The sequence below is a fragment of the Cetorhinus maximus genome, chromosome 15, assembly GCF_964194155.1.
Source record: "Cetorhinus maximus chromosome 15, sCetMax3.hap1.1, whole genome shotgun sequence".
Taxonomy (NCBI): Eukaryota; Metazoa; Chordata; class Chondrichthyes; order Lamniformes; family Cetorhinidae; genus Cetorhinus; species Cetorhinus maximus.
Window position 1 is genome coordinate 24,046,792 of NC_135893.1, and position 25,138 is coordinate 24,071,929.

The 25,138-nt window shown below is 43.3% G+C and overlaps 1 protein-coding gene across 1 annotated transcript in view; it reads right to left on the reverse strand.

Moving 5' to 3' along the window:
* Window positions 1-457: 457 nt before the first annotated feature.
* Window positions 458-25,138, reverse strand: part of ccdc30 (coiled-coil domain containing 30) — a 135,483-nt gene continuing 110,802 nt past the window's right edge. Inside the window, exons 23-30 of the mRNA XM_078559211.1 lie at window positions 23,160-23,325; window positions 21,694-21,815; window positions 20,032-20,173; window positions 15,872-16,008; window positions 13,136-13,231; window positions 8,222-8,324; window positions 6,766-6,881; window positions 458-1,645 (exon numbers count right to left, since the gene is read on the reverse strand). Of these exons, the coding sequence (XP_078415337.1) occupies window positions 1,441-1,645; window positions 6,766-6,881; window positions 8,222-8,324; window positions 13,136-13,231; window positions 15,872-16,008; window positions 20,032-20,173; window positions 21,694-21,815; window positions 23,160-23,325 (1,087 nt within the window). The 3' untranslated portion in view covers window positions 458-1,440. The remainder of the gene's footprint in view (window positions 1,646-6,765; window positions 6,882-8,221; window positions 8,325-13,135; window positions 13,232-15,871; window positions 16,009-20,031; window positions 20,174-21,693; window positions 21,816-23,159; window positions 23,326-25,138) is intronic.

Here is a 25,138-nt window from a genome sequence, read left to right on the forward strand (position 1 = left end):
TGTGGTGTGACTCTGCTCAGACATTCCCTTGTTACTTTTCCGGGGAGTGTTAAATCTCTATTCCCACTGCTTTTCTCCACTCACCCTGTGGCAAAGACTAAATTGGGAACTCACTCTGAGGGGGGAGCTGCAAACTCATGGTGCACTACCCTACTACACTGATGCATCAGCTACCTATGTAACCTCAGCAGTAGTGATTGCACTTTAACTGCTACTGCAGCAAAAGCAGAGTGAATGTGGAGGAAAACACAAGTGTGTAATCAGACTGTTTGCTGCCTGAATTTCTGAATGCCTACTTTTCCATTTTTACAATTTCCAGTGTTCACAGTTGGGAGTTGGGTTAAAAATGACCTGACAAGTTTTAAGAGGTCGGCAAGAAGAATGCTTCTGGTGGAGCAATTTGCTTTCCTCTATTCTCTCCCTCCCACCTGCTCCTCCCATCTCTTTTGAAGGTACAGGCCCTTGTTTGGTTGCGGACACACTTTGATACTGGTACAGTTATAGAGTGAGTGCCATGGACTTATTGACTGTGAAGGGCATCACTGCTGAGCCTGATCCCAATCTTATTTGCACATTGTGATCAAGTGCAAAAGGGGCTAATTTTTGCCCCTCTCTAGTCTGGTCGTGTGGGAGACAATCATAGCCCTCTAAATACTGCCCCACCTGAGATAAATTAACACAATCCTTGGGACTGAACCCGACACCTTTCCATTTAGGTGGCCCTGCATCACACCTGGGGCCTTTGTCCATGATGCAATAAGGTGGGTGCCTGCCAGAAGTAAGCTGCACTGTGCTTAAGTTATAATTCAGAATCTCAATTATGTGAAAGTAGTTTTTGGACAAATACAGTGTAAGGTATCAGATAGGTATCAGATCCAGAAAGTAGTCAAAACATTTTGCTTTACAACCTAGTTACCAGTACTACTGCCTAATGCTATTTCCTTATGGTTTTCGCAAACGGTGCAAATTTACTGCAATAAAATTACTTTACAAGTACAGCTGCAAAGCTCCAAGACAAAGTTCAGCTCAAATAATAGGTTCAAACTACACTGTGGATAAACTAATTACTCATACAGGTGAGTTCTTTGTTCTCATTGTACAAATCAGGCAGCAGCACCAAAGCTCAGTTTAACACTGGGGGAGTTCTGTGGATTTTAGACCCATAGAACCAGAGTGGTTTCATACACCCAACCTCCACCTTTGACATTTGTAACACTGGTACGAGTCCAGTATTTGTGTGCTTGTAAGTGCAATAGCTGGACCGTCATTAACTCAGTTATTTCAACCAATCTACCAGAGAAAGATGTGTTAATATTCTTGTTGGGCAATGTGACAAAGACAACAGCTTGCTGTATGTTGAGTTAATATGTCCCTGGCCCCATTGCCAGCATTACGTGAACTCCAGATAGAAACACCTTGTGGGTCACTCAGTCCAACAGATCACACCTCATCACTGCCGAGACTTCGGCCTTCTTCCTGGTCCCTGCACCATGGGGAGCTCGTCAGGTTTAGGTAGCCCACGTCTGAATGATGCAACCGGGTTGGAAATGTAGACTTTGTGGCATCAGAACACACCGCTGTTTTGCTTCGTCGAATGCTTTCCAAAGAACCGAAATTGTTACTACCAGCTGGTGATGGTGTGTCGCTGGAAGAAAAGAAGAATCTGGTAACTACAACAAAAACAACAGCTACTACTTGCATTGATATAGCACCTCTATTGTAGAAAAATGTTCCCAGATGCTTCACAGAGATGTAAATCAGACAAAAATGGATGTCGAGGCAAAGAAGGACACATTAGGAGGGTTGACTAAAAGTCTGGTAAATGATATGAAGTTTGAAAAGAATCTTAAAGAAGGAAAAAAGAAAGACTTATATTTAAACAGTGCTTTTCACAACCACTGGATGGCTCAAAAAGTGCTTCACAGCCAATGAAGTGCTTTTGGAGTGTTAAAAACAAAAAACTGCGGATGCTGGAAATCCAAAACAAAAACAGAAATACCTGGAAAAACTCAGCAGTTCTGGCAGCATCGGCGGAGAAGAGCAAAGTTGACGTTTCGAGTCCTCATGACCCTTCAACAGAGCGAATTCTGTTGAAGGGTCATGAGGACTCGAAACGTCAACTGTGCTCTTCTCCGCCGATGCTGCCAGACCTGCTGAGTTTTTCCAGGTATTTCTGTTTTTACTTTTGGAGCGTAGTCCCTGTTGTAATGTGGCAGCTGATCTGCGCACAACAAACTCCGCACACAGCAATGTGAGAATGGCTAGATACTTTTAATGTTGGTTGAGGAATAAAAATATTGGCCAGGTCACCGGGGATAACTCCCCTGCTCATTTTTTATTTATTCATTCTTGGGATGTGGGCTTCACTGACTAGGCCAGCATTTATTGCCCATCCCTAATTGCCCTTGAGAAGGTGGTGGTGAGCTGCCTTCTTGAGCCGCTCCAGTCCACGTGGTGTAGATACACTCACAGTGCTGTTAGGGATTTCCAGGATTTTGACCCAGCAACAGTGAAGGAACGGCGATATATTTCCAAGTCAGGATGGTGAGTGACTTGGAGGGGAACTTCCAGGTGGTGGTGTTCCCATCTATCTTGTCCTTCTAGATGGTAGTGGTCGTGGGTTTGGAAGGTGCTGTCTAAGGAGCCTTGGTGAATTCCTGTAGTGCATCTTGTAGATGGTACACACTGCTGCTACTGTGCGTTGGTGGTGGAGGGAATGAATGTTTGTGGATGTGGTGCCAATCAAGTGGACTGCTTTATCCTGGACGATGTCCAGCTTCTTCAGTGTTGTGGGAGCTGCACTCATCCAGGCAAGTGGGGAGTATTCCATCATGCTCCTGACTTATGCCTTGTAGATGGTGGAATGGCTCTGGGGAGTCAGGAAGTGAATTACTCGTTGCAGGATTCCTAGCCTCTGACCTGCTCTTGTAGCCACAGTATTTATATAGCTAGTCCAGTTCAGTTTCAGGTCAATGGTAACCCCCAGGATGTTGATGGTGGGGGATTCAGTGATGGTAATGTCATTGAACGTCAAGGGGCGATGGTTAGATTCTCTCTTGTTGGAGATGGTAATTGCCTGACACTTGTGTGGCCCAAATGTTACTTGCCACTCGTCAGCCCAAGCCTGGATATTGTCCAGGTCTTGCTGCATTTGGACATGGACTGCTTCAGTATCTGAGGAGTCGCGAATGGTGCTGAACATTATGCAATCATCAGTGAACTTGGATAGATACATGGATGGGAGAGGTCTGGAGGGTTATGGACTAGGTGCAGGTCAATGGGACTAGTGGAATAATATTTCAGCACAGACTAGAAGGGCCAAATGGCCTGTTTTCTGTGCTGCAGTGTTCTATGGTTCTAACATCCCCACTTCTGACCTTATGATGGAAGGAAGGTCATTGATGAAGCAGCTAAAGATGGCTGGGCCAAGAACACTACCCTGAGGAACTCCTGCAGTGATGTCCTGGAGCTGAGATGACTGACCTCTAACAACCACAACTATTTTTCTTTGTGCTAGGTATGACTCCAACCCAGTGGAGAGTGCTCCCCCTGATTCCCATCGTCTCAAGTTTTGCTAGGGCTCCTTGATGCCACACTTGGTCAAATGCTGCCTTGATGTCAAGGGCAGTTACTCTCTTCTCACCATGGGAGTTTAGCTCTTTTGTCCATGTTTGAACCAAGGCTATAATGAGGTCAAGAGTTGAGTGGCCCTGGCAAAACCTAAACTGGGCGTCAGCGGGCAGGTTATTGCTAAGCAAGTGCCGTTTGATAACACTGTTGATGACCCCTTCCATTATTTTACAGATAATCGAGAGTTGACTGATGGGGCAGTAATTGGCCAGGTTGAATTTGTCATCTTCAAAATAGTGTAATGAGATCTTTTACATCTATAAGGGCAGGCAGGTGGGGTCTTGTTTTAACATCTCATCTGAAAGTTGGCATCTCCGACAGTGCAGCACTCCCTTGGTATTTCACTGAAATGTCAGCTTAGATTTTTGCACTCAAGCCCTGGAGTAGGACATGAATCTGGAACTTTGTGACTCAGGAAGTGAGAGTACTACCAACTGAGCCATTGCTGGCTGATAAGAAGATAGTAGAAATGCAAAGGGATTTATAGGGGGAACTCCAGAGCATAAGCCCTGTATATTGAAGGCACAGCCATCATTGATGGACCAAAAGTAGAGGGGCGCAAAAGGCCATTGTCAGAGGAATGCAGAGTCCTTAAGGGAGTTATAGGGAAGAAGGGTACAGACATAGAAAGCGCTGTGACCGTGGAGGAATGAAAATTTTATATTAGAGGTTGTGGGGAACCAGAAACCAACGTAGGTAGGTACAGTCATGAGCAATTGGTGAATGGCATTTGATACAGTATAAAATACAGGCAGTGGAGTTTTGGAAGAACTGAAATTTACTGAGCAAGCACAAAACGAGAGTTGGAATAGTTGATTCTGGTGAGACAAAACTGTGAATTATTGTTTCAGCAACAGAAGGCCTAAGGCAGACGCGGAAGTGGGAACTGTAATGGAGATGAAAGTAGATGGTCTTTGTTACAGAGCTTGGGATTGAGGTAGTGAATAGGCTGGCTCAAAGTGAGACAGTGGCAAGGGTATAGAGTATTGGGTACAAAGGTAATGGGAAGAATTTTCTCCCTGTCAGGCGGGCTGGTCGGGAGCGGGCACGGAGCCAATCGCCGCCAGAATTGGCTGCGCACCGCCATTTTACGTGGTGGGCCAATTAAGGCCCGCACAGCGTGATGTGTGCCCGGTAGCACTCAGCGCTACCTGTGCGGACGGAGGGAGGAGGGAGAGTTGGGGCCTGTGCTCTTTCGCGCATGCGGGAGAAAGAGCACAGAAATCTGCCTCAGGAGGTTAGGTTCATATTTAAATTTTGAAATAAAGAGAGAGAGATAAAAATTATTCAGACATGTCCCCTCATGTCACATGAGCTGGGACATGTTTATGAAGTGAGCAAAATTTATTATTAATTTAATAAAACCTTCATGAAAAACACGAAGGCCACTTGGGCTCTTCGCCTGCCTGCCAACCTTAAGGTTGGACTGGCAGCCCTGTCAATTGCCTAAATTGGTTCATTAATGGCCTTAACAGGCCTTTGACAGTTCGGCAGATGCACAGCTGCCTCCGGTGCAAACCTGCCGAACGAAAGATCGGAATGACGCACGGCGGCATCAGGACGCATGCCCAACATCACCACGTGTCATTTTACGCGTCGGTATGCGGGGCCTGCTCCCGCAAGCCGATGGGAAAATTCTCCTCAATGACTTTGTAGTTCCCAATGCTTAACTGGGAAAATTACGGCTCATCCAAGACAAGTGGTCAGATATCAGAGACAGCAGAGAAGTTGAGGTAGGTAGTGCAGTTGAGTGCTGCCAGCATACGCGTGGAAGCTAACCTCATGTCTGGGATGTGGGTGATGAGGAATACAGGAAATGGTCATAGGTGGCCTTCCTTGTGGTTAATAACATGGAAGTGTCACATTAGATGGCAAGAGTGTGGGCAGTGGTGAGCATGAATATGGATAGAAGGATTTATATGAAAGAAGAGGTTTAAGGAGGACAGGAGCTCAATAGAATCAGATGAGAGAGCGCAAAGTGAGCTGAGATTGAGATTGAAATTGAAATCACTGAGGATGAGCGACAGCACAGTACAGAGGCTGAGGGTGGAAAGGATGGAGGATATCTCAATGTAAAACTCAAGGTGGAAGAGGGAAGAGTGCCCTTAACTCAGCAAAGACCAGAGATTAAACCTGGCACTTTCTTGAACATTGTGACTCATCTACTCACAAAGCCCTTTGGGGCAGTGGGTGAATGTTCCTTCTTATAAATGGCTCAGCTGTTTCCCTCACTGTTTAAGCAGCTTCCAATTCCAGTCTTGAAGTGGACACAGTGGATGACATTATAGTCTAGTTCACAGCTATTGGTCTTTCCTCAATGCTTGTTACTCAAAGTAAGATCTTCTAATTTTGCTAAGATATTATTACTCAGGAAAAGTGCCAGGTTTGATGCAGTCTGTATTAATTAGCTGATGTAGTTAGGAAACAGTTGGGAAATTTCTATGGACTTTAGTATGAGGGGAAAATCAGCCTATGCCCCACGTTCATGAATGTTATTCAGTGATTTCCTGCTAGAAAATGCACATAACCAGTGGAGATCACAAAAATGCTGGCACAGCCAGTGAGGCCACATCCCATGACGGAATAAAAAAGAAAAATCTGGTGATGCTCTGTATAGTGGAATAGCCAGCCCACTGTCTAGATTTATAAAGTGGACCAGCTACTCGGACGGGATTCTTAAGGCCTAACAGTTGTTTTTGTTCGTTATGACATTTTAAATGCTGCTCAGCAGTGCAATGCTATCTAGTATCTCACCCAAGTGCACAGCTTTGGTGCGTAAGCTTAGACAATGAGTATTAAAAAGATATTTCACCATGGTAGTGGCGATCACAATCAAGTCCGATCTTGTCCTCAGCTGCCATCTTCACATGCATACACGATCCAGCTTGTGACATTAGATACTGATTAGCACTAGGAGTCCTGGCTACATTTTCCCTTCCCTATCCCAGAGGGGCGGAGGCCATTGTAGCATCCCTCCAGCCTCTCAGCCGAAATCAGCTAACTCAGTGTATAGACGACCAGGCATCAAACACAAAGCTCATTTGCCTGTGAAGCTCATTTACGTGCTGGCTTTACCAATTGAGTCAGTGGGAAGGGACAGAAACAAAGAGTTTTTATATACAGTAATTACAATACCGTGCTGAAGGTAGGAAGTTGCCATTCTTTACAGAAGTGTCATTGTACTGAAACTTGCAAGTGTCCTGGGGAAAGGACACGGACAAATTCTCAAAATGCTGCGACTTGGAAGGATCCTAGTAAAAGATACAGACACACAAAACATAAAGATGATGACCATAAGAGTGAAGGTAGCACAGTGTATATACGATAAGTGCAGATGAAAGTGACCGTTTCGTTTACAATGTAGACCCTGCCATCTCTTCAGTACAGCATCAAGCTGTTTCTTAAATTTATTCAGTGCCCTGGTTACCCCTTTTGGTAACCGCGTATCAGTTGTTAATCACCCTCTGTGCAAACAAAAAAAATTCTTGGCATCCGTCCTAAATTTGCCCTTCATAACCATGACCTTGTGTCTACTTGTCTGGCTATCTGGTGTATCTGAAAGTATTGATCCAGATTTACTTTCTCTGCCCTATTAAGTATCTTATTAAAATTTCTTTTGAAGCCTGAAGGGCCCAATCTGCAGGAATATTTAAGGGAGGTTGGGGGGGGTGTGGCAGGAGAGGAGTTACTCTTAAACCACTATGCTTTACCAATCTTTGATCCTTATCTGGTCATTACAAACAGCTCTCACCAACACTATTTCAACCCCTTATGATACAACTCAATCTGCCTTTTCGAGCTACACTTTAATAATACTGTTGGATGATTTTCATGGTTCAAGGGGCATTGTATCAAAGATTCAGTTGCTCATTGTTCACTTATTACCTATAAACATTGGGGACAACTACAGTTTCTGGGCACATGCACAGAATGGGCATGTGTGACATTAAGAGTTCTATCCAAGGCATCACCACTTACACTGTATTTCAATTTGAAAGGGCGACACTTAAGTTGATATACAGGTTAAACCATATGACTAGCAGGTTTAAGGTAGCAATGTTCATACTCAATTACTGGATACTCTGTTTTTTGTCATGTATTGTGTAACATGTCAAGGACACTTTTATGGTGATTGAATGTCCAACTGGTTTTATTAAGAGTATTGTGGTAGTATTAATGATTTTGGGCTTGAATTCTATGATTAAACATAGATTTTCAAAGGTACAAAACTATATTTGTGTAGCAGCTTAGCTCGTCAATGAGCACCACCCTTTAGGTTAAAATAGTTGATCCGCCATTTTCTATGAGCACAGATGGTCGCTTGTGTAGAAGACAGGAGACAGAAGAAGGGTGTGGCACCTGTGGTTGAAGTCACTTGACCAACATTCATTCTCTAGACTTACACATGGAGATGCTGACTCTTACTGGGCGACAGTTCCATTGGCACTGGAAGGCTCCTAAAGCTTAGCCTAAGTGGCCAACCTTAATGCGATGCAGCACACAGGCCTCATTAGAATGGGAAAGGAAAACAAAAAAAAAAAATGGTTGGATAGTGCATGGAACACCAGCCAACTCATCTTATACCATGTACCGTCTTAATTATTTTCAGAGAGCGCTCCAATGAGCCAAGCCGGTCACTCAACTTCACTGTCTCGTCTTGAAGCTGTTTGTTCTCCTCTTCCAGATAGTTAATCCTAAAAAGTGATTGAAAGGCAGACAATCAATATTGGTCACCATTGGCCCTTCATACAGTCTGAACTGTATTACTTTCTTCCTTTTGCCACCAAATTTTCCTCTCACCACCGCCTCTTTTAAAAGGTGTTGATTCCATGTTGGGGTAAAGCTCCAAAGGGAGCAATTGTCATTGGCCACACACTTCACATGTGGAGCCTCGAGGGTGAACATTAGTGGGCTATTTGACCATAGATGGCATCACATCTTGGGCCAATCTTGTCTTCAGCCAATGATCACAAAGGTGAGCATTTTCCAGGAGGGATCACTGGGCTGTAATCAGGAGCAGGAGCTCCAGCTAATCTCCTTCCCCTGCTCTGCAAAAGCAAGAGGTGCTGAGGCCAGTTGCAGCTCCTCAACTACCACCCTGGTTGAAGCCAGTAAACGTAGTACAGACTGAGATTAGATGTGGAACATTCCTAATCATTAGGATCTCACTATATTAAGTGGGAGATCCACCATGGAAGCCATGATCTGTACAGGTTTGAAACCCCCAACTATCCCACTACCCTCCCAATTAAAAAAAAATTGAATTGCAGCATAGAGAAGGCATAAACCCCCTTCCCTACAATCAGAGGACTCCGCAATATCAATATGTCTGGCCAAGATGCTGCCTGTCTTCTAAGCTCATTCATTACATTTCAAAAGAGAAAAAGAGAGAATAAAAATTTCAGATGGTACAAACGTGAAGAAACCATTCTACCTCTCAATTAATCCACCCCCGAGTCTGGAATTGATGCTAGAATTTTCAGTAGGACCCTTCATTAGAGCTACAAAAAGGGCTTCTCCAGCCTGACTATGCTAGTCTGATGAAGGGCCAGATTTTCTTAAATATTACCTTCCGTTTCTACCCTAAAGCTGTCTAGCCCAAGAAACAAATAGTAGCTAGCATCTGGTCACTTCAGCAGCATGTACCAATCCAGATGTTCACCCTATCCAGTACAGTAACGATTATTCCGGAGCCCTTTCACTTTCAAATATTAAGATCTTCACATTTCCTTTCATTATACAAATCAAAGGGAAAAGAAGTGGGAGATTGTGGTGTAGTGGTAATGTCACTGGGCTAGTAATCCAGAGGGCCAGGCTATTGCTCTGGGGACATTGGTTCAAATCCCACCATGGAATTTACATTCAATTAATAAATCTGGAATTGAGAGCTAATATCAGTGATGATGATGATAAAATCATCATTCATAGTGGCCATGAAACTATCAATTGTTCTAAAAACCCATCTGGTTCCTGAATGCCCCTTCAGGGAAGGTAGTCTGCCATCCTTACCTGGTCTGGCCTACATGTGACTCCGGGCCCACAGCAATGTGGTTGACTCTTAACTGCCCTCTGAAATGGGATGGGTAACAAATGCTAGACTTGCCAGCCACCCACATCCCATGAAAGAATAAAAAGAAATGGTGTCATGATGCTGTGTCTTCCAATAGGACCTCCACAGAATGCAGAAATAATCAGGCAGCAAACTGCTCAATCACTGCTGCTACTAACTACAGTCTCATTACAGTGTGTGGTTCCTCTTTATGCTCCATTGTGATAATGCTGGGCAGAATTTAAAGGCTCCTTCTGAAGAACAAGAACATGAACTGGGAGAAACATCCACATTGGGCAACCCAACATGGGGTCATTTTAAAAGAGAACATTTTGAGCTGTATAACGTTAGGATAATCACAGGTCTGTGATTGGAAGTGGGAACCATTTGAAGGGATGAATCAAATGCATCATGCAACAATAAAGTGCATTGGCTTACTTGTGAGTTTATCTTATAGCGCATTAATACCAGTACAGTAAACTAAGGCAACATTGTCTTGGGCTATTATTCAAATCTGCATCTTTCCCCTCTCCACCCCTCAAGGTGTTATTTCATGCTGAGGTTCCTCCTACCCTGTACTTCAGCCAAATGACCAGTCCCTGCATGTAAGTCTAGGCTGTGAGTGTTGGAAAGCCAGCAAACATAACAGCTAAAACCAACCGGCTCCTCTCATAACGTTCACACATCCCCAACTTTCAAGCAGGACTTACTGGATAGTGATTAGAAGCAGGAACCCTTACTGCGTTTACCTTTTTTCCAGCCAAACCATGCTGAGGATAATTGTACCTAATAATATTGTGGCTTGAATCAGCTAACTTTGCACAGACCAGCGACCAAACTGGTCAGGAAGACACCGTGCATTTACCCAGTCAGCTATATGGAGAGCAGATATCAAGTACTTAATGTTTTTCCAATCCATTTACATTTTAATATTTCAAGAGCCCTTATATTTGGCTCCATTCTTATATCTATGTTGCATTTACCTTTATATGTGTCTGAAGTATTTCCCAATTATAGCAAGGAACCTCCAGCACAGCCCTAGGTTTCTTTCTCACATAAGCCCTGAAACAGTTCAGTTTTCACTAAACTCTCAGAGTAGACAATTGGCCCAACTTAACTTATTCTTTCAAAAAAAGCTTACAGTACTTTCATCATTGTATCTGTTTTTTAAATGAGTCTAGAATGTTCCATTTCACTGCCTTACCCAAAGGCCATTTCATGTTTTGATCACTCTTTGTGTGAAGTGCTTCCTACATATTTTGCTCCATTCCATCCAACAGTTGAAGTTTACAAACCTAACACAGTAACAGGTTCAGATGCATATCCATATTTACACTTCCACGTTTCTGCCTCATTATCAGCTCTTTATACCTTTTATTTAGCTTTTTTAGTTGCTGTCTCTTTAACCCATTCCAACATGGGCAACATTCCACAGATGCCTACCAATATTTGGTTAAACCAAAGTAAACATGGATCTGAAATTTCACCCATGTCATGGGCACACCTCTGAGGTGTTGAGGGAGGTGATGTGTGAACTGTTGCTGAGGGAAGTGATGTGAGAAAGTGAGATGAAATCCGGTTCTACCGAGGCTCTACTAATGTTCGATTACCGGCTTAGGAAAGGACCCTGAACATTGGAACAGACAGGCTGAATCCTGGAAGGGGGATCTATTATGTCACTAGGATGCGCTAATAGCCCTTTTGACAGCTGTAGAGCTAAGGCTGTTCTGTTAGTGAGAGGACCTTCTCATGGTTGCACCTACTATTCTGGGGTGGTATGGTGCCGCTCCACTATTCCATGAGTCAGCCAGGGCAGACACCATTGAAACACCACCACAACCATGCTACTGACTCCATCCTGAGCTTTTGGAAGGAAGTCAGTGGCCTTGGGGGTCTGCTTCATTGCACTCGTGCTGGTGGAGTGGATTAACAGAATTTTGACCCATATGTCCTTTTATTTATTCTTCAGTCATCCAAATGCATGATTAACTTAGAACCCAACATATAGTGGAGGTAGAATTACAGTTGTTAAAAAGTTTTGAAGAAAGCTCAGTAAGTAGGAATTGTGATTCCCCATTTATGCACTGGTTTTATTTACTTAAATTAACAAAAGGAATCTCAGCCCCCATTCAAAAATGTGAAGGGTTCAAATACCAAGGCCACAAGTTTAAAAATTGGGAAGGTAGGATTAAGAAGGGAAGTTAGCCAAACCTATGGTCAAAGGATAATGAAATGCAGAACAAGTTACCAGGGAAGCTCATTGTAGTCAATAGTGTAAAGGGATTGAAGGGAACAATTTCATACCTTTCTGGAGAGAAGTGATAGTGGGTGGGTAGGCTTAAACTATGAAAAAGGCCTAGGATTGATAGGACCAACAGCCTTTTCCTTAATGATAAAATTATTTTTTCATCACCAATCCTGCTTCACCTCTAGCCATAGCAATCATAGCTTTATTTTATCAACATAATTGCTCTTTTATTTTTCTCTCTTGTTCCTTCTGAACTGTAAAGATGCTGTTTTTCTCCCTACATGACAAGTTTGTTGAAAGGAAAATATCACACTGTCCATTAACCCAAATTATTATTTTCCAAAGACTACAGAACTCCAGTTGTCCAATCTTTTAACATCTAAACCTGGTATTGCTAAACACTACTTCATGATTTATCTCATATGTTTTGGACTTTGGCGCTGCCTTGCATTATAGACCTTGATCTTGGTTTCTCAACAAGCAAAAGAACTTCTAGCAAAGTTTTACCAGAGAGCAACTGAGAGCAGAAATGTGTCCAATTTTGCCCCCAATCCCCAGCGCAGGGGCACGGAGGTCACTAGTTGTGCCTTTCTGCCCCATCATGTTAACATCAGGTAGTTAAACACAGAACAGGGTTTGAACTTGGGACCTTCCGTATTTAAACACTCCGCCATTGGTGGCTGCAACTTGTTGCCTAGATCCTACACTCTGGAATTCCCTTCCTACACCTCTCTGCCTCTCTACCTTGCTTTCCTTCTTTAAGACGCTCCTCTATCTCGATCTATCTCTTTGACCAAGTTTATGAACATCTGACCTAACATCTCCTTATGTGGCTCAGTGTTATATTTTGTTTTATCATGCTCCTGTGAAGCACCTTGGGACGTTTTATTATGTTAAAGGTGCTGTATAAATGTAATTTGTTGTTCATGGTCTGATTACATCAGCTATTCACTGGATAAACGTGCCGAATCATTGGGGAAAGCCTCCTAAACATTCTTGAGTATCTTTACATTTAATAATGGACTCTTGACAATTAATTGGCTTGCATTCATCAAGCTTCATACCCTTTGTTTAGAACCTTATCTAATTTTCCTTACTGATAGAAAACATTTTGCTACTAACTTGTTATTCCCCATTCCAGCAGTGGAACTGGGCAATACTGAATTATCCTGACTCAAAATGCCTCCCAAGTGACATCAAGGACTGACCTGGATGCCGATCTTTGGGATTTCCGCTGGCCTTGGTCGTTAACAGTTCTTGTTGCTGACAACAGCAGAGGTGTGTGGGCACCAGAGGCGGGAGATCTAGTGGGGAGGGGGAAAAGGAAAATTAAAATATGAAAAGCCTACCAACTGGGGAATTTCTTTACTACATGGTGATGTTACTTAGCCTGGAGTGGTAACTTTAGAATAAAGGTACTCCTTGCAGCAAAAGTTAAATTGGTCATTTAATTTGCTTTAAAAAAACAATAAGTCTGTATCTGTAGGGTGAACACTTAAATTAATTGGTTTACTGAATTTAACTAAGTCTCACACAACCCAGCATAAAAAGAGTCAACGATGTTTCCTTGATTGAAATGGAAACATTGATCAGATTAGGTTTCAGCTGTCTAGGCCCTAAACTCTGGAATTCCCTTCCTAAATATCCCCCTCCCTCGAACTCTCTTTTCTCCTTTAAGAAACTCCTTAAAGCCTCTTGACCAAGTTTTTGGTTACCTGCCATAATATCAGAGTCAAATTTTATTTGGTAACACTCCTGTGAAGTGCTTTGGAATATTTCACTACGTTAAAGGCACTATATAAATGCAAATTGTTTTGTTTGCTTAGCACAGACTTGTTAAATGTTTGTGCCTTCTGGGATATGAGCCACTGTACTTAAGTCAACTGTTTCTCTGCTGTTAAAACATAAATAAATGATGTGTTTTTAAATTGTCTGGCAATCCTTAGATCGAATAAACACAGATATTAGTTTTAACAGCTTAAAGGACTAAAATCAGTTTGAAACAGGACAACAAAATCTCCTGAAATTTGTTGCACTGGAAAAGGAACAGAGAGAAGCGAAAAGGACGATTCCGAGAAAAGAATTGATAAACTCAGGTTCTAGAACAAGGTCAGGAGGGAGGGCTCCTCATTGAGGTATATGAAATATTCAAAAGTACAGATAAGATGAACACCGAGTATGCTTTCAAAGGAAGTCAGTGTACTACAACCAAATGCATACACTATAGGGGCGGTTTTAAGCAGGGAATTACTTTTCCTCATCTTTGGCTGTTCTTATGTTGGCAGTGTGAAATTCGGTAAATAGAATGAGTGGGGTAAATGTTAAGCCCTCAGGTACCAACCTCTAAGATAATAGTATAGAAAAGGTTCATGGGGAGAAGGCCCATGAATGTTGGGAAAAGATGGTTTTGCAAAATTCTGAAATTGTAATACTTCCTGGGCGTATACCTGCTTCTCTCCCTGCCATTACTTAACATCTGCAATTCTGATTTTGTATAACATATATTGAATCAACAGACCATTTCTGACCAATTTTCCTCATTTGCACTTACCATCCTCAATAATTATCTCATCGATATTGATGATTATTTACTTATCATGCTGAGAATTATAAACTAGACAAAATTCTGGGCAGAATTTAATGGGGCCCTTGGGAGTGGGATGGGAGGTGGCCCCAGAGAATCAGGAGGGATGGCGGGAGCTTTTCACCTTCCCAATGCCATGCAACTCTCTGTGGAGGGAGAGGTCAAAGATGGCTTTCCTATCCAGAGGTCAATTGAAGCCAATTAAGGGTCACTTCCCACTGGCATTTTACCAGTGGCAGATGGGCTGTTCATCATGTGGAGATACAACGCAGGAAAACCTGGCAGCCTACCTGCAGGCTCCGGAGGTTCTTGTGACTGGGCACTGTGGCACACAGAGGAGCCCCCAGCAGCAAGGGCTGCCCCTGCAGAAATTCCCCTCCCCTCCCCTCACAAACCACTACCCCCACCCAGGCGGGGCCTGCCGGACTGGTCCCCACGACCCTGTTCCCACTTACCTTGGTTCCAGGGCGGCATTCATTCTGCTGCTGCTCCGGGCCGTGCAGTTCCAGCAGTGGCCATCACGCCTGGTGGCGTTGCTGGGACTGAAAAATTGTCAACCCTGCAATTGACCAGCAACACTTAGAGGCAGGAACTCATCCCTTAAAGGGCCAGGAGCCCTGGTACCAGGCAGTTAATTGCCTGATTGTCATAGAATTAGGTTGGGACTCCCGCAAATGGCCGAGGCAGGGTTTCCTTCAGCTTTCTGGCCTGCATCAGGGGCACAGCTGCCCTGACAAAATTCAACTTGTGTTTAAACATAGCAAGGACCTGTGGGAGTTGTCAAAGAAAACAAAACAAATATAAGATAGTATAACAAATTAAAGAAAAGGTGGCTTGGGCGAAAGAGAGAAACACACACATTAGAAATATTTTCTTAATAATGAAAATAAGCTTGACAACCTAGAGCTCATTTGGTGTGGGGGAGCTCACTGTAGCTCCTTGCCACAATTTAAGGCCGTCCATGCCAGCCAAAGCTCATCTAAAATAACAATAAGGCCAGCTCACATCTGATTGTCACAGTAAAAGAAGCATTTTGAATTTTAATATTGGGCCCCACTTCTACCTGTTTCATGCAGTTGTGGTGGAATTTTGAGTTGAGCCATGGCCCTACCAGTCTCACTGATAATGTTTGCATGGAATGGTCATATGCAAGAAGTACCCATTCTCATTTCTGGTGGGATTTTAAAATGATTAAGAAAAAATTGATGGAGATCCGGAGGGTCCCACCCTAGATTATTCTCTACAGCTTGCCAGATTTCAGGGCTCTTGTTTTTAATTTTACCCTTGTGCACAAGTAAAAAGTAAACTTTCACAAAGTAAATTCAAATGCATAAGGAGAACACATCTGCAATGCAGGTACCTGTGCTTTACATTGCAGACAACTGAATTGTTGTTCCGTACAGCGTCCTCTTGCTCATTCAACTTTTGTAGAAGTTCTCTCTTCTCAACAAGAAGCAGATCATTTTCATATGTGACCTTCATGTTCCAGGCATGTTCCTATGGGTCAGTGAAAACAAACAACATGAGAATGATTAATCACTATTTTTAAAACTCTTAATTTCTAAAATAAATTTTTATTGCTTGTTAGGATTACTGGTGTTAGTACTGTGGAATTAAGCAACTTTCAAATGCAGCACCAGTCAGTGTCAGCATCACACAAGTTAGGTACAGCGTGGGCTAGGTACAAAGTAAAGCTCCATTTTTATCTGTGTCCTGGCAAGCACTCCCAGGTCAGGTACATCACAGGTTAAAGTAAACCCCCTCTACTGCCAGCCTGTGCCCTGTGAGAAATGTAAGCAAAACTATTTGGTGATTTTGTAATCTATTTTGCCTTGTGGGCTCAGGTCAACCAAGAATGACATGTCTGCTTAAAACTGAACATAGTGCCCTTTTATGCAAGGACTGGCAACAATGCAAGCTGTCAGCATTCTGTCCAGATTGCTTTTTACTAAAAAGAATTTTTTTTTAAACCTTAAATTTCCTTCCTCCTCTCCTGAAGGCGCTGAAACCTACTGGGGAAGGGTTCCACACTGTCCAGTACCATATCCAAGGGGTAAGTTTCCTCGTGCAAGAGGAGAGAATGTCAACAAAATACAGCATGGGATGGGAAACCTGATTGATATTTATTCTCACTGCCTGGTGACACTATGCCCAAAGTGAATACCTTTACTGCTGCTCTGGCAAAGATCAGCACAGCTCATGGACCTCAGCCTGGCTTTTCTGCTGTGTGCTGCTGAGTGACACACTGAGAATTGGATGGACTGAACTGATACCTTTCAATTGCACAGAAGAAGGCTTTCATGCCCCTGGGATAGATCAAAGTGCTTCACAACCAATTAATTTTAAAATGCAATCATTGTGATTTTGTAGGCACATGTGGCAGCCAATTGCACCCAGGAAGCACTGATAAAGCAGCGCATGAGATAAAAGACCAGTTAATCTGTATTTTGATGATCTGAGGTGAAGAAGAAATGTTAGCCAGTAGAGCTCCCTACTCTTCTTTGACTTTAGACAAAGTCTCATTCAACTTCATATATAAAATATGGCACCTATGAAAATGTAGCTCTCCCTCCATACTGCACTAGAATGTTAGAAACATAGAAAAAAACATATAAAGTAGGAGCAGAAGTGGGTTATTCAGGCCTTCGAGCCTGCTCCGCTATTCAAAATTATCATGCCTGATCCTCCATCTCAATGCCATACTCCCGCTCTCTTCCCATATCCTTTGACGCCTTTAGAGTCTAAAACTTATTCCTTTCTTAAATATATTCAGTGACTTGGACTCCACAGACTTCTCTGGTAGAGAATTCTACAGGTTCACCACCCTCTGAGTGAAGAAATTTCTCCTCATCTCAGTCCTAAATGGCCTACCCCGTATCCTGAGACTGTGACCCCTTGTTCTAGACCCCCCAGCCAGAGGAAATTTCACCTCTGCATCCAGTCTGTCCATCCCTGTCAGAATTTTATATGTTTCACTGAGATCCTCTCTCATTCTTCTGAACTCCAGTGAATACAGGCCTAGTTGACCCAATCTCTCTTCATACGACAATCCAGAATCAGTCTGGTGAACCTTCGCTGCACTCCCTCCATGGTGAGTATACTCTTTCTTAGTTAAGGAGACCAAAACTGCACACAATACTCCAGTTGTGGTCTCACCAGGGCCTTGTACAGCTTTGGTGAGAAATCCTTGCTCCTGCACGCAAATCCTCTCGCAATGAAGGCCAACATACTTCCTAACTGCTTGCTGCACCTGCATGCTTGCTTTCAGTGACTGGTGTACAAGGACACCCAGGTCCATTTGTACAAGAACACTTCCCAATCTATCAACATTTAACAAATATTCTGCCATTCTGTTTTACCTACCGAAATGGATAACTTCACAGTTATCCAAGTTATACTGCATCTATCATGTATTTGCCCACTCACTCAACTTGTCTAAATCGCCTTGAAGCCTCTTAACATCCTCATCACTCACATTCCCACCTAGTTTCGTGTCGTTAGCAAACTTGGAAATATTACATTTGGTTACTTCATCCAAATCATTGACATATGTTGTGAATAGTTGGGTACCAAGCACTGATCCTTGCGGTACCTCACTAGTCACTGCCTACCACTCCGAAAAAGACCCATTTATTCCTACTCTCTGTTTCCTGTCTGTTAACCAATTCTCAATCCATGCCAATATATTACCTTCAATCCCATGTGCTTTAATTTTACACACTAATCTCTTATGTGGGACTTTATTGAAAGCTTTCTGAAAATCCAAATGCACCACATCCACTGGTTCTTCCTTATCTATTCTGCGAGTTACATCCTCAGAAAACTCCAGTCGGTTTGTCAAACATGATTTCTCTTTCATAAATTCATGTTGATTTTGTCTATTCCCATTAATATTTTCTAAGTGGCCTGTTATCACATACTTTATAATAGACTCTAGAATTTTCCCTACTACTGATGTTAGGCTAACCGGTCTGTAATTACCCGTTTTCTCCCTCCCTCCTTTTTTAAATAGTGGGTTACATTTGCCACCCTCCAATCTGCCGGGAATGTTCCAGAATCTATAGAATTTTGGAAGATGACAACCAACACATACACTATTTCCATGGCCGCCTCCTTTACTACCCTGGGATGTAGATTATCAGGCCCTGAGGATTTATTGGCTTTCAGTCCCATTAATTTCTCCAGCACTATTTTTTAGTAACATTAATTTCCTTCACTTCCTCCTTCTCGCTAGACCCTTGGTTCCCTAGCATTTCTGGTAAGTTATTTGTGTCTTCCTCCGTGAAGGCAGAACTAAAGTAGTTGATTAATTGCTCTGCCATTTCCTTGCTCTTTATTATAAATGTTCCTGTTTCAGACTGTAAGGGACCTACATTTGTCTTCACGAACCTTTTTCTTTTTACGTACTTATAGAAGCTTTTACAGTCTGCTTTTATGTTCCTTGCAAGTTTACTCTCATACTCTATTTTCCCCGTCTTAATCAATCTCTTGGTCATCCTTTGCTGAATTCTAAACTGCTCCCAATCCTCAGGCTTTACCTTTTCTAGCAACTTTATATGACTCCTCATTGGCTCTAACACGTCTTAATTTCTTTTGTTAGCCATGGTTGGGCAACTGTTCCTGTTGTATTTTTGCGCCAGAAAGGAATGTATAACTGTTCTAATGCATGCATTCGTTCCTTAAATATTAACCATTGCCAATCCACTGTCATGCCTTTTAATGAAGCTCCCCAATCCATTGTAGCCAAGTCACCCCTTATACCTTTGTAGTTTCCTTTGTTTAGATTTAGGACCCCAGTTCCAAATTGGACTACTTCACTTTCCAATCTAATGAAGAATTCTATCATGTTATGGTCACTGTTCCCTAAAGGACCCCACACAACAAGATTATTAATTAACCCCTTCTCATTGCACAATACCAAATCTAGGATCACCTGTTCCCTAGTTGGTTCCTCAAGGTACTGGTCTTAAAAACCATCTTGTATACATTCTAGGAATTCATCCGCCACAGTGTTAATGCCAATTTGGTTTGCCCAGTCTTTATGTAGATTAAAGTCACCCATGATTACTGTAGCATCCTTGTTACATGCATCTCTAATTTCCTGCTTAATGCCGTCCCCTACCTTACCAATACTGTTTGGAGGCCTATAGGCAACTCCCACTAATGTTTTCTGCCCCTTGTTGCTTCTTAACTCCACCCAGACTGATTCTACATCTAGATTTTCTGAGCCAATATCCTTTCTCACTATTGCACTGATTTCATCCTTAACTAACAACACCGTCCCACCTCCTTTCCCTTTTTGCCTGGCTTTCCTAAATATTGAATACCCTTGGATATTCAGTTCCCAGCCGTGGTCACCCTGCAGCCATGTCTCCATAATCGCAATCATATCGTACTCGTTAACATCTATTTGCACTGTTAATTTGTCTACCTTATTGCGACTGCTGACCTAGATATGCACTCAAGTCCTGGAGTTGGACTTGAACACACAGCTTTTGACTTACAAGTAGGTAGACTCACCTTATCCATCAGGTTTTTCAGCAATTTGATCTCACTTTCCAGATGTTTTATTTTACCATCCCGCAGCATCACTTCACGGATAAAGATCTCTTTAGCTTTGCGCAGCTTCTGTTTGTGTCTCATCTGTTTCTCATTATACAATCTGTAAGAAAGAAAAGCAAATCTTGCAATTATTTAGCATCTTTCATGTTCTCAGGATGCCCCAACATACTTCAGAGCCAATGATATCCCATGAGGAGAAATGATTTTATTTGGTAAACCTCTTGGTTTTTTCTTTGCAATGCTTTTCTTAATCTGAACAGATTTCACTGGAGGTTTTTTCAAACAGCGGTTGCTAAGGCCTTGCTTAAAAATAGATGGAGGTTGTTGGCTTAGACAATATTTTCTCTTGTTCTCATGCCCTGCCTGCCGTCTCTGCAACAAAATATTGTGGAGAAATGTGTGGAACAGATTTGAGAGGTTAAATGGCCTACTCCTGTTCCTATGTCCCTATGTTTCTATGTTGAGATGTGGTTACCATTTTAATGTATGCAAATTTTCTCACAGCCAGCACAACAAATAGCAACTACATAGCAACCAGATAACATGTTTATGTGGTGTTGGTTCAGAGATATATATTGTCCAGGCCACCAGCAGAGTACCAGAGTGCCAAGGCTGAAACTTAAGAAAATAATAGTATAGAAATACTGTAATCCAGGAGCCATGGAAACTGTACATCTAATACTGTTGTATAATTATATTTACTTTGAAATCCCCTTTCCTGTACAATGCTGGCATTCAGCAGTGGTCTTGACTTCAGCAGCAATACTATTTGATAATTGAGATGGTGCTAAAGCCTGCAGAAACATTGAGAAACACCTATTTGTCATTCTTGTAAAAAAGGAACATGGCAGTGGCAGATTGCCAGATCAGGGACTGTTCCCTGATTGTTTGGCTGCAGGCACAGTCAACCTTCACATTCAAACCTCCAATGCGGTTTCATAATCACTGGTTGCGTTGGACCTTTCCCAGCAATTGAAGAAAGCCAGATATAAATTAATCCCGATTTTTAACATCCAATGCATGTGTGAGTACAGTTGGTTATTTGCTGCTCTGATTCTTTGGAATTGACCTTGCTCTATTTTGCCCCAATACCATGCCTTAGCCCTAACTTTGAGGAGCCACCCCCTACAACACCAGTGGATTTTTTTCATTCTTTACACCAACCATCCTTAAGTCTGCCTGACTGAAGTTGCCATTTAGTTGCCCGTGCCCACTAAGAATTGGGGTAAATCTTTCCTAACTCATTTCACAGAGGATCCTTGCAGCTGGCGGGCAGAGAAGACTTTCGGCCCAGGTTGGATTTGAAACAAAGCCCTGAATGATAGACCAGTTCCTGCTGTGTTTTTAGTTGAGTACATTCACTTGATCTAAGGATGTTTGGGTAGACATGTCTCTAGAGACCCGCTTGCTTTCTCTCATTGCACAGGAAAAGCAACTCACTTCAAATTGAGAGCTACTGATGCAGTTGATGCAAATGAGACCAGCAACATTTTCACTGATACAGCTGGGTCAATCCAGGCAAGTGAAATGTCTACACTTTCCTGTAACATTAAAGATGCCAAGACCAGGTACATTCCTTCCCACTCCCTATCACCCCTGACAAATTGTCCATTCACTTGCCTGACTTGTGAATCCAATTGATGGAGCATGTTCTGCAGCTCTTCCTTAAGTTTCTCTACCTCTTGCTTGTGTGTACAAATTTCACTCATCAGATTCTTATTGGCCTTTTGATTACAGAGATTCTAGATGGAGGATAGTTTATATTAGCACTGGGAAGCAACAGACAACAACAAATTTATAGTTGAAAACAAGACAGAAACTCAGCTTACCCGCTATAGCACCAAATAATCATTCTTAATTTAAAAAAAAAAATAAAGTATGGCTGGGGCGGCACTGGCCCCATCCACTGGCCAGAAAGTTGGGGACGACTCTGACTTGGCCAGTTATGGGTGTCCCGACCCGATTTTATGTGCAGTGTGCAATTAACTGCCTGCTGTCGGGGCTGACGACCCTTTAAGGGCATTCCTGCCTCCAAGAGTTGCTGGCCAATTGGAGGGCTGGTGGCTATTCAGTCCCAGCAGCACCTTTGGGAGTACTGGTGACTACTGGGATGGCAACTAGGAAGGACCAGCAACGGTACAGGAGGCCTAGAACCCAGATAAATGGGGTTGGGCTTACAAGGGGCAGTCAGGCAGGTTAACTGGGGTGGGCGCATGGTGAGAGCAGAGGGGGCTGTTTCTGAGGGGCAGCCCTTGCTGCCAGGATGCCGCTCTGTGGCCACAGGGTGCCCGATCAGGAGGGCCAACCTACTCATGAGCCTGCCAAGGTATACCCGTAGTTTCCCCACATGGTGAAGACCACCACCTCCCCAAGTAAAATACCAGCAATGGTGAGAAAATTTCCTTAATCGGTCATGTAAGGCTTCAATGAGCCTCAGGGTGGGTGGGGCCCTTTCCCCGCTACTACTAAAATACCAGGGGCAGCAGGAAGGTGACAGGCCCTTCCACCTGATTATTCAACCTCTCTGCCTCTCAGCACACTCCGAGCAAACTCCTGACCTATATTCCTCATTGTTCTGTAGTGGTGCCTAGGTGCCCACTTGCGGAATGACTGCATCTTATGGGGCGACCGCTCATGCGCGTTTCCTCTGGAATAGAAATTTTGTTGGGGGGAGTTATGGGGACAAGCAAACCTACAGCTTGGAGCATGTGGTGAACAAAATGACTTCCAGGCCACTTAATTATTTTCAAAGGAATGCCTGTAACATCATCCAGGATTCCTGTTTCTGATTGCTATCCAGAGACCCTGCTGGACAGTCTACGTATGCAAAGACTTGGTGAGGACCGGATCAGGCTCAGAAGTGATATCTCATAACTGAACAGCTTGCCAGCACTCACTGTCTAGACTCACACATGAAGAATGGCTGGATCAGATACCCGAGGAGTTGCCAGTGATCATGGAACTGCATCCCAGTCAAAAGTCAGTGTCTTCTGATAAATAAGAGACACATTGATAAAAGAAAATCTAATTCCATGGACAACGTAATTGAGAGTTACTCAGTTGCATTTCACCCCTCAGTTGCCTACCTCAGCAATCAAGGCTTCCTTTTCCTCTTCCAGAACTTGCAGCCGTGACTCCTGTTGCTGTATTTGCTGCTCCAGGTCACATTTTCCCCGTGATAAGCACCCTTCCTTTTCTAGCATTGATTTGATTTGTTTCTGGAGTTCCTCTGAGTTCTGATCTGCAAGTTTCCTAACAGGAGAGAGATGGAGAGTTAGAGACATTGTAACCTGTCTGTAAGTCCCTGATATTTATGGGGAGGGTGCAGGGGAGGCTTGTAAGAGAGGCCATTGGGCTTGAAGGGTCAGCGATCATGTTAGTAAGTGAGAGGCTACTAATGGCAGAGGGAGGCTGAAGGTTTCTGAAGAGCCGGATGGGGAAACATTCCTGCTTCTTTGCCTTCTACAGCCACCAGCTTCCACCTCCCTATCGCCTCTCAGTTTCCCGACTCCCATGCGGCAACTGTAAAATTTAAGTCGGGCTCCCAATTGCACTGTGGAAGCCCCGTATAATTATATGAATGAAAAGTCCCGTTTCTCCACAGTTGGACACTTGGATGCCTGGAAACCTACCACTGTAAAAATGGCAAGAAGAGCACATGCAACGAGTTGGGGACATGCTCCCATTTGATTCATTTTTAAACCACAGCCCACTGCCCCAACCCTCTCCTCCCTGTTGTGTAGGGAGCTGGACAGCAGTGGTGCTGGCAAGGTAAATAGCGAGGCCTAAAAGTCCAGATATAAATCTAGCCAATATGTCTGGGAACTTATCTATGTAATAAACATAATCAGTACGCAACCTGTAGCGGCTACATACAGTCATTGCACATTAGAATTTACACAGGTTGTACTGTTTATTAGGAAATCTTCACTTAAATTATTTGGTAATTGTCTAGCAAAAGGTACCTGTGAAAATAAATTTGGGCCAGCATCTTCCGGTCGGCTGGGAGCCCTGGCGGTCTTGTGAGAAAACATGAAACCTCATCCACGGGCGGGATGAGGTTTCCTTGTGTGATTTTAAAAATGCAGAATTTTTTACAATAAAAGTTATGGACATGTCCCAGCTCGTGTGACAGCGTCACATGAGGGGACATGGCAGGGAAATTTGTTTCTAATCTTTATTCAAAGTTTTAAATCGGTGCTAATCTCCCCGAGGCAGCACTTAGCCTCAGGGAGATCAGTGTGCTCCTTCGCACACATGCGCAGAAGAGCGCACTCCTGGCTGAGGGAATCCCGCCCCCACCCCCAACCTGCACAGGGAGTGCATAGCGCTTCCTGGCGCACATCACGCTGGGCGGACCTTAATTGGCCCGCCCATGTAAAATGGCGGATCAGAAGCGCACCTGCTCCCACATTTCCCTCCCAACGAGGGGGAAGATATTGCCCTTGGTGTATTTAAATCTAATTCTACTTAAAGGTGCTTTTACTTTTGCTTAGACATGCACTGTGGGAGTCCAAACTATGTGTACTATTGTCCTAATTTTACAGTCCACCTTTAAAATCAGGGATAATGGCGCCACCTTCTGTGACAAGCATAAGTTCAGCTTTGCGTGTTTTCCTTATAGTTTTGAGCCTTTTGCCCTAGAGTCTATGTGCAATTCCTATTTTTTTTAAAAATGAAAAGGTAGCCCACAATTTTTTCTCTCCTCTCCTAGGAGCGGCAATTCATGGTTCCATTGGCCCTGGTTCCCTCCAATACTTCAAGCAAAAGGACATTCTTCGTGAGTCTGGACAGCAAGTAGGAAGTTCTGACCAGGAGGAGAACCGTAGCCAAGTTCAATTCTGTCCTGCTTTGATGGCCAAACACATGGGCCAGCAATATAGGTCAGTGGATTGTGATCAGGAGTAGTAGCCATGAGCAATTTTCTCATCATTAGTCTGGTTATACTGAGGCCACTGGAGCACTGCATCTGCTGTCCTGTCTGAATCCCCCTAACTTTGTCCTAATCAAGTCTTCAACTTCCAACTCCTTTCCTGTACAATACAGCAGCATGTGGTGCATTTAT